The sequence below is a fragment of the Neocloeon triangulifer genome, unplaced genomic scaffold, assembly GCF_031216515.1.
Source record: "Neocloeon triangulifer isolate White Clay Creek 2 clone unplaced genomic scaffold, ASM3121651v1 ptg000014l, whole genome shotgun sequence".
In the NCBI taxonomy this organism is placed as follows: Eukaryota; Metazoa; Arthropoda; class Insecta; order Ephemeroptera; family Baetidae; genus Neocloeon; species Neocloeon triangulifer.
This window is the reverse complement of record NW_026775556.1, coordinates 26,508,879-26,523,225: the sequence shown is the minus strand read 5'-3', so window position 1 is coordinate 26,523,225 and position 14,347 is coordinate 26,508,879. Positions and strand designations below refer to the sequence as shown.

General features: G+C 33.8%; 1 protein-coding gene across 2 annotated transcripts; it reads right to left on the bottom strand.

The window, feature by feature from the left end:
- Nucleotides 1-167: 167 nt before the first annotated feature.
- LOC132201997 (kinesin-like protein KIF12) lies at nucleotides 168-13,344 on the bottom strand. Of its 2 annotated transcripts, none has more exons than XM_059628586.1 (15): nucleotides 13,210-13,344; nucleotides 5,287-5,367; nucleotides 4,936-5,014; nucleotides 4,282-4,488; nucleotides 4,054-4,194; nucleotides 2,347-2,488; nucleotides 2,197-2,285; nucleotides 1,998-2,145; nucleotides 1,828-1,946; nucleotides 1,665-1,769; nucleotides 1,467-1,608; nucleotides 1,138-1,411; nucleotides 951-1,089; nucleotides 790-893; nucleotides 168-730 (listed from the first exon to the last, which is right to left on the bottom strand). In XM_059628586.1, exons 1-15 carry the CDS (start codon nucleotides 13,311-13,313, stop codon nucleotides 727-729), a joined length of 1,878 nt encoding a protein of 625 aa, XP_059484569.1. In that variant the 5' UTR covers nucleotides 13,314-13,344; the 3' UTR covers nucleotides 168-726. The 2 variants fall into 2 exon arrangements, with proteins under 2 accessions (XP_059484569.1, XP_059484568.1); XM_059628585.1 differs by lacking the exon at nucleotides 13,210-13,344 and adding an exon at nucleotides 9,279-9,485.
- Nucleotides 13,345-14,347: the final 1,003 nt, after the last annotated feature.

Genomic DNA, 14,347 nt, shown 5'->3' with positions numbered 1-14,347 from the left:
CATATTATGTTGTGTGCTTTGTTTTGAATTATTAAAATCAAACCCATATTTGTTTCTAGGCAATTCACGAAAAATCATTTTGAATCTATTCATCGTTAATTTCTTACTTTTATATTCTCTTAAGTGATTGAAAATAAAATAAAAGAACTTTTGTTCTTAATTAATTAAGTAACTATTTTATTAAAAGAATCTGAAACCAAAATGAAGATTTTTAACAGGCTTTCATACAAAGTATTATATTTTTTAATACTAAGACAGGTCAATAAAGCGCAGATTCCATTTATATTTTATTATAAGTATGTGTCAGTATGAAACTGTTCAAAATTGTAAATAATTTAAAGTTTTACTTGGACGGAACTGAAGCTAAATTTCAAATTTATTTTTGTGCACCTTTAAAATCAGTTAGATTGTTTCATTAAATTCCAGCTTACTTTAATATTTCCATTTAATTACTTCAAATTGTAAGACGCTCCTACAGCAAAAAGCCAACAATCAGGTCACGCGCGATCGCGATCAACAACTTTAAATTTCCATACATTTTTTGGACATCAACCAAATCATACATTTAAATATATTCAACTGCACAGCAGAGTGTTTTGCGAGTGTCGTCAGCAGCTCATATGTACAGCTCCAAATTTTAATACTGCCTCACAATTAACAGGACGGATTTTATCACTTCAAAAGGCGGCGGCAAACTTTGAACCAAATCTTCTCTCACAGTAGCTCTCAACTGGAAAAAATAACACATTCAATTAAAATTTAAATTTATAAATTTAAGAACAAAATCACCTCTTGGCTGTCATTCCAATTCTGCGCTTGTCCAACTCTTTCTGGATGGAATCTGGGAGCCGATGGGGAGGCTTGCTTGAGTTTCTCTCACTTATAATATCTTGCTGCAAAATTATTTTAATTAAAAATTACTATTTTTTTTTTTTAATTTCTGGTATTACTTTGAATCGTGGCCCATAGACTGAACTGTCACTTTGCGCCAAAGGGTTAGTCCAAACATCAGCCTCCGTCTGTGGCAGTTGCGCCTTATCGGCTGAATAGGTTGGCCTGGCTGGAATAATGGGTGATCGGCAGCACACCCTTTTAAACAAATTATTTATAAATAAACAGAAATATCAAGTAAGTTACGAGTTGACGTCTTCCAATTTGCGCAGGAGCCGCTCGTTTTCTCTGCACACAAGTTCCTGGTCCCTGAGCAAGGCCTCTCTGGTGCTGAACAGGTCTGAATTTTCTTTTCTCAGGGCCTCATTTTCCCTCAAGAAGTGCTCGGCCATTTTGGCCAAATCCTCAGGCTTCAAATCAGCCAGCTTGGAAATGTCGGGCGAAACGCCATCCGGCCAGGGCACTTTGGAGCTCCACTCGCCCCTTACTGGACCAGACATTGACCTTCGTCTGCCAGAACCTGTTCAAAGTTTGGAGTTAAGTTTTTAATTCTATTCAAATGAAATTCGGCAAACCTTTGTCTGCACTGTTCATTCTGGATCTGGACGGCTCAGAAGTGGAGGCGCTCAATTGAAGGGCATTTCGAAGGTGGTCGTTTTCGTCCTGTAAGGCGTTCACTTCTCTCTTAAGTGACAAAATCAAAGCCTCCCTTGGATCCTGTGAATTTTTTTTATGATTTATCAAAATGTTATTATATAATTTTAATAATTTACCATCACAACAACTGGTTTCGTGCGGATTTTCTTGGCTCGGGCCGCGTATCTTAAGGTGTTCAGCGTCTCAGTGTAATTCGACTTTGCTGGAGAAACGCAGGCAATCTGATAGATTTTAGTAATTTTATTAAATATTTGTGGAATTTAATTATATATATTTTACCATCAAGGTGACGCCATTTCCAGCTAAGCTATCGGCCAAAAGCTTGGTCAGTTTACTGTCACGGTACGGAATGTGCCCTCCTTTCTTTTTACTGTCACTCAGAGATGCAATGCAGTAACCTTAGAAATTATAAAATAGTCACCACTTTTAGTTTGATTTTCTTTATTTACCTAAAACCATGAGGCTCTTGTTGATGTTATTCGCCTCTTCGAGAGTTTTTCCCTCGCTGTGTGTCTTTTTGGTCATTTCTGAACCAGCCAAGTCGACGAAATTTATTTTTCCCTGTTTTGTAATAAAAACTCCATCATCCGCCGACATCTAAGGAATGCAAAGTCTTAAAATAACATCGATAAAATTGCGCAATCCAACCTCTGAGGTGATATGAACAGTGAGGATTGTGTGACTTCGGCTCGAGTGGTCATTCATGTTGTGCGCGCCCACGGATCTGTTGCGCATTCCTGTGTCAGTAAAAATTAGATAAAGATATATTGAAAGAAAATAATAATTTGGCTGCGTCACCTTCTTCCAAAACGGCCAGCAAGTCGTCGAGCTGCTCGCAGTCGACGGTGAAAAGGTTCTCGACGAAAAAGCCGCGGCTCTTCTTGGACCATCGCACTGACAAGGGTTTCCTGGCAGAACCAGGGTTCAGAAGGTCGATCACCTTAAAAAGAGAAAAGAAAACATTTTCTATTTATTTAATTTTAAGAGAAATAAACGAGCTATAAAAAAAAAATATATTTTGCTCAATTGACACTCTTGAGGAGATGATCATGGAAATGAAGAGATCGGGCTTTTTCTCATTGAAGAACGTGGCCGAAACTGGTAGAGCTGTTTTGTTTTTTAATAAAAACAATTTTAACAAGGTAAAGCCCGATGATCTCTTCAATTCTATAAAATTATAATTTAAATAATATTTTATTTGAGGCTATAATAATGTTTTATTGCACATGTGCAGGAATTTTCTTCCTTTTATGGAACATATTCAGTAGCACGAGGTTTCAAAATCCTTATCTGCTTTGCATTTTGAATGAGCGTGCTCGTGACAAAATCGATAATGACCCAAATTTACAGCTCGTGGGAGAGCATAATTTTGACAAGAATAGAGTGCGATTGTGCACACAACTGCCAGCTTTTATCAAGCCGCCATAGACACGACTCAACACGATTGTTAATTGAAATTCAAATAGGTCGACACACATGATGTGACCCAAAATCATGTAGTGATGTAAACTAGATTTTTTTAAATATTAATTATTTTAATAAAATTAGTAGCAACTTGAGAAAACGGTAATGAGGTGAAATGATCACATTAAATTTAAAAATTTCAGAGTGAAATTTTTTACAGTTTTTCACTTTTTTTCTATTTTTATTGTAAATTTTTTTTTATTGCATTCCGATTTGTAAAGTATTTTTTCAATAGGTACGGTTTTTCAATTTAAAAAAAGCTTTCAAACAAGAATTTGCCTTACTTTCATTTTAATAATTACTTAAAATTTATTATATTATAAAATTGTGGCATTTCAGTTCAATGAGTTACAAATTTAGATTGGGTCGATAATTCTCCACCAGGGTCAAAACGGCGCTCGGCGTAATAGGCAACACAATGACCAAGGACAAATCCTCAAACAGCCACTAAATTAATTGAATGCATATTTGAGTGTAGAAATAACATTGAAAATTATTTAAAGTTTTTGGTGATCAGCTTTTAAAATTTTGTCCGTATAATTATTGCGTCTGGGAAGGTGTCAAGCGGGGAAATGGTGGCCACTTGCGCACAATAAGGGTTGCGAGACTGTCGGAAATATAATCAAGTGAAATATGTGTTGTGGGTGGCGTCGGGTTTGGTGCCAGGAGCGGTTGGTTTCTATTGTAACGAAAAACTCGAAGCCACTGTACTGATCGCTCTTTACACGCGTCAGTCTGCGCTACCCGCATGCAAAAGAGAGGTTCAAACCATTTATAACTTTATAATGGGAGATTGAGTAATGGTTCAATGTTGAATACACGTTGATGTTCTGGTGAATGAACCAAAATTAAATTTCAACCTGGCGCAGATTTGCCAGAAAAGATATAATAGAATGAAAAACAAAAAAATTAGTTCCTGTTGTAAATAAATATTTTTAATAATTATTTTGATGTTTATTCAATTGAATTTTATTTGTTTTTAATTATTTAATTATTGAAAGAATATTGAAAAGAACTAGAAACAGATAAGCGAGAACTGACCTTCTCATTGTAGATTTCGAGGAACGATGCCTTGAGCACAAAATGAACGTCTGGTTTCTGGCTGAGGAGTTGAAACAGGAATACGAAGGAACTGAAAACGAGCCCATGATTTGGGTCCAACGGGTCCGGCTTCTTGTCAAACTAAAATCATATTTAATTGGTATATATAATTTCATATATTGTATGTATAAAATTTCATATAAAAACTTGAAAATTTGTAATTTTTACCAAGCCTGGTGGGCCAGTGAGGGTGTGAGTCTTGCCACTTCCGGTCTGTCCGTAGCAAAAGACGGTGCTGGAAAAGCCTTCGACAGCCAGCTGCAGAAGTCTCTCAACGCCGGAGAAGTGGAGGACGTCGTTCTGGGTCGCCCCCGGACCGAAAACGGCGTGGAAGGAAAACAGTCGTGGTTTTTGGGCCACAAGGTTTCCCTCGAGCTGATATGAAACAAGGGTATACAATTTGTGTTATGCACATTACATTTTAAAAGTTTAAAAGTTCCAGTTTCATTTAAAATTTTGTAAAACACTACAATATTAAACTAATATTAAGTTGAAATAAAAAATCTCTCGTTGAAAAAATTTCAGACTGTTGGAAATAATCACAGGCATCTTTTAATTTCAAAATAAAAAACAGGTTGTGATTAGTTTTAATTACTTTCTACACAAATAAATAGACTAAATAGTAAGTTTGTGGGATGATTGAAAATATCTTAAAATTTTAATTAATTTACAATAATATAAACAAGCTGATTTCTTTCTTTAAACTGTATTGGAGTGATTTTTAGCAAATTGCAAAATTTTCGGGAACGATTTTTTTCTGAAAGGATTTTGAATTTTTGAAGGCCCCTCAGCAAAATTATCTTTTTTTGTAAAAGCTCTTACCAGAAGCTGTCCATTGCCAGGAAATTGCACCACCTCATCGTCTCCAGACTTATTTTCCCTGTCGCTCAACGGTCGAACTCTGTCCAGACAAAAAAATACATTCAAGGAAAAACTCGCGCGTCAAATTTTTATATCACTGCGGCGCAATATTCGAGCGACTCGCCCTTATTTGTGGTTTATTTTTTATGCAAATTAGGGCCACGCGCCGGTCACTCTTTTCGTGCAGCTTGAAACGCGCATTTTTTCCTTTTTCGTGGTGCAGGTCAAAGACTTCTTGCACCAAGAAGTAGAGTATTGATTGCGCACTTAAGTCGTTGGGGAAGGAAAATATAATAAATTTGCTGCTCTTACCGGATAACGACGCTGATGTTGTCTTCGTCGGACGCTGGAAAAGTGAGAGTGCTCTGGTCGAGGTTTTCCGATGACCCAGAACTGCGGACAAAAAATTTACTATCTTATTTTTATATCTACTTTTGCATTCTCTAATGCTTTTAAAATCATCGCCAATTGAAGTCACTATTAATATTTAATAAAATAATGATAAACCCTGGTAAAGCCTCAATGCTCAGAAGTCAATATTTCATGCTAATAATTTTGAATGTCTAATAATAATTTCAATTTTCAAAGAATACATTGAAAAAAAAGAGCAGACGAAAGCTCTCGAGAAGATTCTTATCAAACTCTATAAAAACACTGTCTGAGATTCATACAAAATATAATTATTAATAAATTTTGATTACATAATTATGGTTTTTCATAATGTTCACTGTCATCAGGTTTAATATAAAATTAAAGATAATCAAAACAATAGTTAACTAATATAAAATAATTATAATTAGTTAAAATTATTTAAACCATATATTAAACAAAAATTAAATAAACGTATTTGTTTGAGAATATTTTTATTACTTAAATGGTTTTACATTTAAATAATTAAATAAGTAATATTATAATGTATTCTTACAAAAACTAAGTCGATCTTATGGTAAAAAAAACAAGCCATAAAGAATTATTTTTCTTTGTTCTCAATTTATTGCAAAAATTCAATTTGAATTTCCAGTAGTTTTGTAGAAAACAAAGCAATATTACAATTTGGATTTATTGATGAAAATTTCATCCAATTATGCAATGATGTATTATGCAACAAATTTTCTCCTATTGTTGTTTCATTTCGTCTTTCCTTTAACCGCTTTGCACTCCGGTGCGCCTCTGATCGATTGCCAACGAAAGGAGGAAAAGACGCGACACAAAAGCAAATTAATGAATCATTCAGCGTGCAAATCGAAAGGAGGCGCGCGCGAGCTGAATTCCTTGTGAATAAATAAATGAGCATTGCTTTTCCTTTGCAGAACCGCGCCGGACAGCCGCGAGGTTTTTTTTTTTCAATGGACGGAAATTCAATCGATAGATGAGCTAAGGTGCCAATCTGATGTTGAGACGGACGGACAGTGACATGATGATTGCGAATTAATTATTCCGTCCGGCAAAGCAGAACGCGCAGTTCGCGGGTCACTGCTCCAATTGCGCGCCTCTAATTTCAACTCAATGAGCTTCCCCTGCAAATCTATCGATCCCATTCCATTAAAGATTCAGACTGTTTTTTTTCCTCTTCTATATTAATCATCATAAGGCATTATAAAATTGCATTACTTCTGCTTCAATATTGTGACAATTGATTTCAATCTTGCAGGCATTATTAAACAGTTTAAAATTAAAATATCTCAAAAATTAAGATTTTCATATGTATGCATATTAATGTATTTCTTTAAACGGGATGAATTTGAATTAGAGGGGGAAGTGTTAATCATTTGACTTTAAAAGAAGTTTTGTGTATTTTTGTTAGATTTATTATTTAATTACATTGAAGTACTCACAATGGCATCAATTTTACTTTAACACGCTTTGTCCCTCTTTGCCAAGATTTATTTCATGTTTATTAATTTTAAGGCTTGAGTTGGGAAGATGAACATGAACATTAATAAAAAATTTAAATGTCAATATTTGTGTCAAAAAATTTTAACGTTACTTCATTCAAGTAACGTAATAAAAAAAATTAATGAAAAGTCCATAAAATATAACATTAAAATTATTTAATTGTATAAACAAGATATGGTAAATATTTAATTATATCTTTATTTTTTAATAATTACGTGAAGAAAGTTTCAAATTAAATAACTTAAAAAGAGCATGCCAGAAACACGGCTCACATTTATAGACTGGTTCAGACTGGTTATTAGTTATTATACAGAATTTTCATTCATATTCCCCCCCCCCCCCCTATCAAAAACAAAAAAATTTTATTATAATTACTTTGTTATTAATGTCCAAATTATTAAATCACGTTGTCTACATTCAATTTTTGAACAATTTCTATAAAAAGAAAGGAATTGTTGTACAAAACGGCAAGAATTTTGCTAAAACTTCTGACAATGAGATCAAAAAGACCCCATCCGCCGCAGAAAGCCACTTGAATGGTTTTTTTTTATGTAATAAATTAGTTTTTTTTCCACTGCGCAAATTCGATTAAAATTGGAACGCATTTTTCCGAAGGTCAATTTGAATGGCTCTTTATTTTCTTCCTACGCAACACAATTTTCAATTTTCACTTTCATCAAGTGACAAGAAAATAATTATTTATCCTGTCAACAACGACTTTTGGTAGCGCCAAGGTCGCGATTTTCGCATACAAAGAGTGGTTTTTCTCCTTTGACCCTCGGCGCGGTGCAAGTATAAAAATCGAATCGGGCGTCCTTGGCGCCGGTGGTCGGTGAGCAGCGATAAAATAATTTATTATTGAACAGGGGGCGTGCGTGCCGCGGTCAAAGGCAATTTCTTGAAAGAATAAAGTGCACTGCACGAATTTCGGTGGGGCGGCGAGTCGAGAAACGAAATTCAAAGTCAAGGAGACCGGCATTTATTTTATTGCTTCCTATTCCCTATTCCCATCACGATTTGACTTTCTTGAACAAACAACCGAACGCGCAGCATTGAATTGAATCTTGCCACTTTCAGGTTTATTATTTATTGACGGCGGCCGTGCCCTGGAAAAGGCGCGAAATGAAATTTCGACTGAATCAACATGCGTGTCGCGAAAATGGGTCAATGGTCAATGCTGCAGACAATTGCAGTGTGACCTTTAAATGATACAAAGAGAGAACATTTCGGTGATTCACTTGAAACGGAAAATTATCTCATTGTCTGATAACAGATTATCGCTTTACAGAAAGTGTTTAAATTGATAAGAAAAGCTGCACTTTCTGGCCAAGAACCAAGAATCTTTGCACTCAAAATCGCAAATATTTAAAAAAAAAAATATATTCAATAAATTATTACTTTGCGCTTTTCGATTATTTTGAAACGCCGAAAATAATGCTCAGTTCATAAAATTAATTGTAAATCGCAGTAAAATAAAATCAATACCAGACCACAAAATTCTTGCTTGATATGCAAAATTTTGAAATTTATTATGAAATCGTTACTTTTTTATATCAATATTTTCATTTTTATTCACGCGATAAGCAAAATTAAACCTTGAGGCTAAATTTCCAGCAATAACAGGCAGGTTTTTACTGATTCGAACGATAGATAAACTAAACAAAGCGGTTGGATTATAGCAGCTCCTTTATGTAGATCTGATGTAGATTTAAAATTTTGTCATGTTTAATAATCTTTTTTTTAATAAAGTGAATATCCATGTAATTATAGCCAGCGTTATAAGATTAAAGAGTTTAAACCAGCCTTTATACCTCTTTGTAAGAAATTGAAAATAAAAATTATTGATAATTTCGCACCTTATTAGTAGAATATATTTTTTTTTTTTTTTTAAATAGTACAGAATAAAAAAAAACTAACGTGCTCGTCAATCTTGATTTTCTAATATTGTTATGAAGAAAATATGTGACACCACAGATTTTGCTAATTCTTGTTTCTTTATAAGTACGTACAAATAATTATGCTAAAAACTGAAGTTTGTGCATCAAATATATTTTAGATTCCGTGGATAATTCTGTTGCTTTTTTTTAATAACCGTTGGCTGAAGTATGACTTCTGATGACAAACAACTTTTCATATTAAACTGTTGCATTTTTTCTTAATATTACCACAAATTAAAGTTTGTTTTTAAAATGTATTTTTGATACATAAAAAAAAACTGAAAAATCCGAATTATTATTTTAGATTCCCTTTGTACCCTTCAATTTTTCGATTTCCAAAATCAGAAAAGACTATTCCCGTTCCTTTCATTTCAACGTCAATTTTTCCTGTCACATTAGAAGAAAAATTACGCTTTTTTAAATTTTTTTCACCGATTTGTTTGGAGCAATCATGATATTAACATCTCTCACCTCTGGTTAAAGTCAAAGTTGGCAAAGTCGATGGACTTGTTGGTGTCGCTGTTGGACTTGGTGCTCGGCGCCGCCAAATTAGCGGCGACGGTGCGTTTGCGAACGCCGCGGCCGGCCGGCGCGGGCTGATACTTGCGCTGCACCTTGTTCATGAAAACGCGGCCACCGCATCCTTGCCGGCCGAAACTGCTCGTTTGACTGACAGAGTGACCGACACCGGCGTGGCCGGTGTGTTGACCACCCGCATTCCACCCTTAGCGACTCGCCGTGTTTACCATCACATAAATTCGTCGCGTCACGCGCCCCGCTCGTTATTACAAAACGCACCTTTTCGATTTTCCTCAACTTTCGCTCGATATATCACGAAAATTGCGTTCGTGCTCACAATTTCATTTCATACGTCACGAAATTGATTTCTTCCTTCACACGTGATGCATGCGATTCATTCGGTGAAAAAAAAATCGTTCGCGGGGGAGGGTGACTGAAATTTGTGTGCAGGTTACGCGCGTTTTCATCCCTAGATAGGGGTCGACGAACTTCCTCTCCCTCTCGGCCGCCGGTCAGGTGCGACGACCGGCGATTGACCGGCATTCAAAACATATGATATTTCTGATTTTTCAGAATAAGGTGATTTAATTTTGTTTTTTAATTTTCAATATTATTTGATTATATTTATTCTTTATACCAAACAACAACCAAGTCAGTACAAAAGAAACAGAATTTGCTTCCATGACAGTACCACTTTCTTTATATGCACAAGAATGTATTATTTATTTAATTTAAATTAAAAATAAAAAATAATATTTGTAATTTTTTTCTCAATAAAATTCATTAAAAAATGTAATAAGTAAAATAATTTTTAAAATTACAAGAATTAAAATTAAATTTAACTAAAGGCTTTAAAGATCTTAAATTTAGAATTTTTTTAAGCAAAATAAATTATGTTTTAATTATGCATAAATTTTGTTTTAATTGTTTAATCTTATTTGTGAGAGCTAAATCATCAATAATATCCAAATTGAATTTTAACATAAACCATCAAATCACATTTTGGGAAAGGGACGCAGGTATACCAGAAATAGAAAAGAAATCAATTTTTGATCAAACACTCATCTTTTGTAAGGATGGGCAAATATAAATTTTATATTTTTGTATACAAAAATTATTTGTACTATTTCAGTTTCTCTTTCTGTCAAATTGAAATTGTTAGGGTTTTAGTCTTTTTTTCACTAAAAAAATAATAAATATTAAAAAAAATAATAATAATAATAACAATATTTTAATATGTAATAATAATAAAAAATAATTACTAACCATGAATCAATTATTAAGTATTTTTTGCACACATTCAATTAAATTAATAAACAGAAACATGCCTTCAGTAGAAAATAATTCATAAAAGAACCACTTAGCACTTTCAGAAACAAACACTATTTGTACTTTTGTAGAAAATTTTGGAAACACAGATGAAATAAAATGGAAAACTTATTGGAATTGACAAAAATAATTCGTTATTAATATCATGATTTAACTTTATAATGATTGATTTGATTACATAAAGAGCAATGGTATTATGTGCTCTACCTATGCGCATAAAAAGCGAAAACGTTGAATTTTCTTTATAAAAAAAATTTGTTTACTTTTAGAGGAAATCTAAATTTGCTGCTATATGAAATCGTTTCTTTTTAGTTTTATATTATAAGTTTATAGACATTTTTAATTGCCTTCTTCAAGCATATTTGATATTCTTGAAATCAGATCTCACTGCCAAAAAAATAATCAAAAGTGTTTTGTCATTTGTAACACAGATGGTGTAAATTATTTTCAAAAATGTCTCGTTAATATAGATTTAATTCGTGGCGTGCTTTGCGCAGTTAGAGCCCCATTTAGTTTACACCGCTACAAACAAACAATCACACGCAATCACGCACGGCGAGGATTTATTAGAAATTGGTCTCGCACGCATTCGAGAGTGCGCATGCACGTGTTCAAGAAACTCGTTCTCTTAGTCTCCAATTACCGGACAAACGCACTTTCGATAGTTTTTTTTAATGTTCGAGATCAAATTCCTCAAATAATCTCATCTCGCTCGACAACTTTCTTTCGTTTTGTATTCATAAAGTCGTCAGCAGCTGCGTCAATGTTTTACATAACGAGAATAATGTCGTCCAGAGAGAACAAGGCTCTGATATCTGCAATCGCTATTTCTTGGTCTCGATCGGCGCTGCTGATATAGATTAATTGTAATTAGGGATCATTAAAAAGGTCTCGACGAGCTCTCCCAGTGCACAATCACAGCTCGCCGCGCGGCACGTAGCAGATTATCAACGGATTTTGAAACGCTCTCGTCATTAATTGTGACGCGAAAGTGCAACGAGGGCGTTGCGTTTGCGTAATGCGGATAATGCAAATTGCTACTTCACATTATAAGTGAAGTTATACAGTTTGCTTAAATTAAGAGCTTTTTACTGTATAATCTTTCAAGTACACACAACGTAATTCAATAGAGATTTGAAATCAACAGCAAATTTAGCCAGTTATACAAATTTTGTAATTATTTTAATTATTTATAATCTGGACTTCTTGATATTATAAAAAAAAAACTTAATAAAAGAACTTTTTTTTCAATTTTGAATTTAGAGCCGTCTGCAGTCTTTCTGCAAATTCAAATCCGAAATTCCAATTTAAGTGCTTTAATATTTTTTGATCTTATCACATAGAAAACAATAAAAATAGGATTTAATATCATGCAAACTGCAAAAAAGTAATAAAGGAATCATTAAGTAATTAATATATGCACAATAATTCTGAATGTTGGAGAAAGGAATTTATATAGTGATGAGTTATTTGAAAATTTAACGCCCGATTTTGTCGAAATTTGATTTGTAGTGTCCATGCACCTGCACTTCAAATGAATTAAGTTAGCCTGCTTTTGGAAAATTTCTCGCAACGTCAAACAAGAAATTGAAAATTCAAATTGGGAGAGAATTGGCAGCCAGCTCTAGTAGTAGGTAATGTTAGGAAATAAATGAAATAATCATCAGTCTTCACTAAGCTGCAATCCAATAAGCGATTTGATTTCTACTGTTTATTGTTTAAATTATTGAGTTCCAAAATGAATTGATAATTATAATGTAAATGTATTATGCTCTACTGGTTCAGATTTATAATAAAAGGGAATTTTATACTAATTTATTGATTCTTATTTTGAAAGTAAAAAATAGTTCAGTGATTTTAAATGTTATATAATAAATAATGGAGAAAATAACAAATATTATAGATTAGTCTGGATAAAACCAATTAACGGCAACGATAACCACAAAAAATCAAATAATGAATTGTACAATTAGGTTAATTAACCACTCCATAAATTGATCTGGTGGAAATTTTGAGTCTTTTTGTGTGATGGCCGGATTGTTCCAGATAATTCTTCAATTGTAGGAATAGTTTTATTTAAACCTATCAATAAGTCTGAATCTGTCCGTCTCCAGGAATTGTTTGGTTCTTAAAAATATTATGAATACGCATTTCAAATTTAATTAAAATGAATTCTTTATATAAAAAGAAAAAATTAAAATTAATCAATACAGGTCCAAAACAAATCTCATGACGAGCATGTGCAAAAGCAGCTGGAAACCAAAATCAACAACCTCAGGAGTGACCTAGTAACCAAGTGTTAACAAAATGCGCCATATGAAATTTCTAACAATTCTCAGAACAATTTTAAATTAAAAATTGCAGAATACAGAAATCCAATGCAAAGTAAATTTCTAAGACCAAAAGTAAGTAAATTTTTAACGGAAATTAAATCAAATTAAAAGCAGTGCATCTGTTATCGACCAATGAACCAAATCTAAAACTATACAAGTTGCGTGTTTTGGTTTTTGGAAAAAGTGCGAGATTTTGTATAATCAGGGGGTCATTGACTCACCCGCTGGAGCGCGGCGGCGTGGCGTCGCCGGCGTACCTGCTGCCGAGGCCCGACGCCCTCGAGCCCCTGGACGCAGGCGGCGTGTGGTGCATGTCTACGCCCATGACATTTCTTGAGCTGCGGCCGACCCGAGCGAGCGTCTCCAAGGAAAGAACGCGGCGGTCACGCGAGACCCGCGATCGCCGCCCCCGATACGCGTGCGCCACCCCTTCCGCCCACGGCCTCACCGCGCGCACCCCCAAGAGCAAGGGACGCGCGTGCGACCTCCAAGTCTCTGTGTGAATATTTCAAAGGCGGCCGCGTTTGTTTGGCGGCGCATCGACTTATTCTTGTGTCCCATTCATTTTTCATGTGTGCCGCGGGAATGACAAGCCGATGACATTGTTTCAGCAGCTGTTATATTTGCCAAACAAATTACGTGTTTGACGAGGAATTAAATTGTCCTGGTCAATTCAAAGGGAAATATTTAATTAAATTGTAAATGAGTTTGGAATTTTTTTTTTCTTAATTTTTAATATTGAAATTTGTTGAACTGCACCTTGGAAGAAATTATAACAATATATTTTATCAAATTCCTTTGCTCATCAGGGTCTGGAAACCTTACGAATTCGGAATCAAAGCAAAGTGACTACATTTAACTCTAAATTTTTTGAACAAGCACAAAATTGAAACATTTCGATTCTTAATAAGACACACAAAAATTCATATCCCCAAATGGCATAATTTAATGAAGTAGAGAATTAGAGTTTGCAAAATTTTACATTATTTAATTATGAACAAATCAACAATCAAAATTTCTGGGAAATTCTGTTTACAATTTGAAATCTTAATCACAATATAAGGAAGCCCGTGGTTAATTTATATAATATATTTTAATGTATGTTATTATTAAATTATGTCCCAAATAAACAAAGAAAAAACGCTTTGTTTAACATCTTATTAATTTTCATAAAAATAAAATGTTTTATTGCAAAAATATTACAAATAAAATAAAAACAGAATATTATTTAAGTAATAAATTTTAATCCTAATTGTAAAAGCAATTATAATTATTTAGTTGTTTAAATTAAAAAAAAGCATAATAATTTTCATTTAATCTGAATGTGAACATTTCCTCTATGATTTTCAAAACAAATCC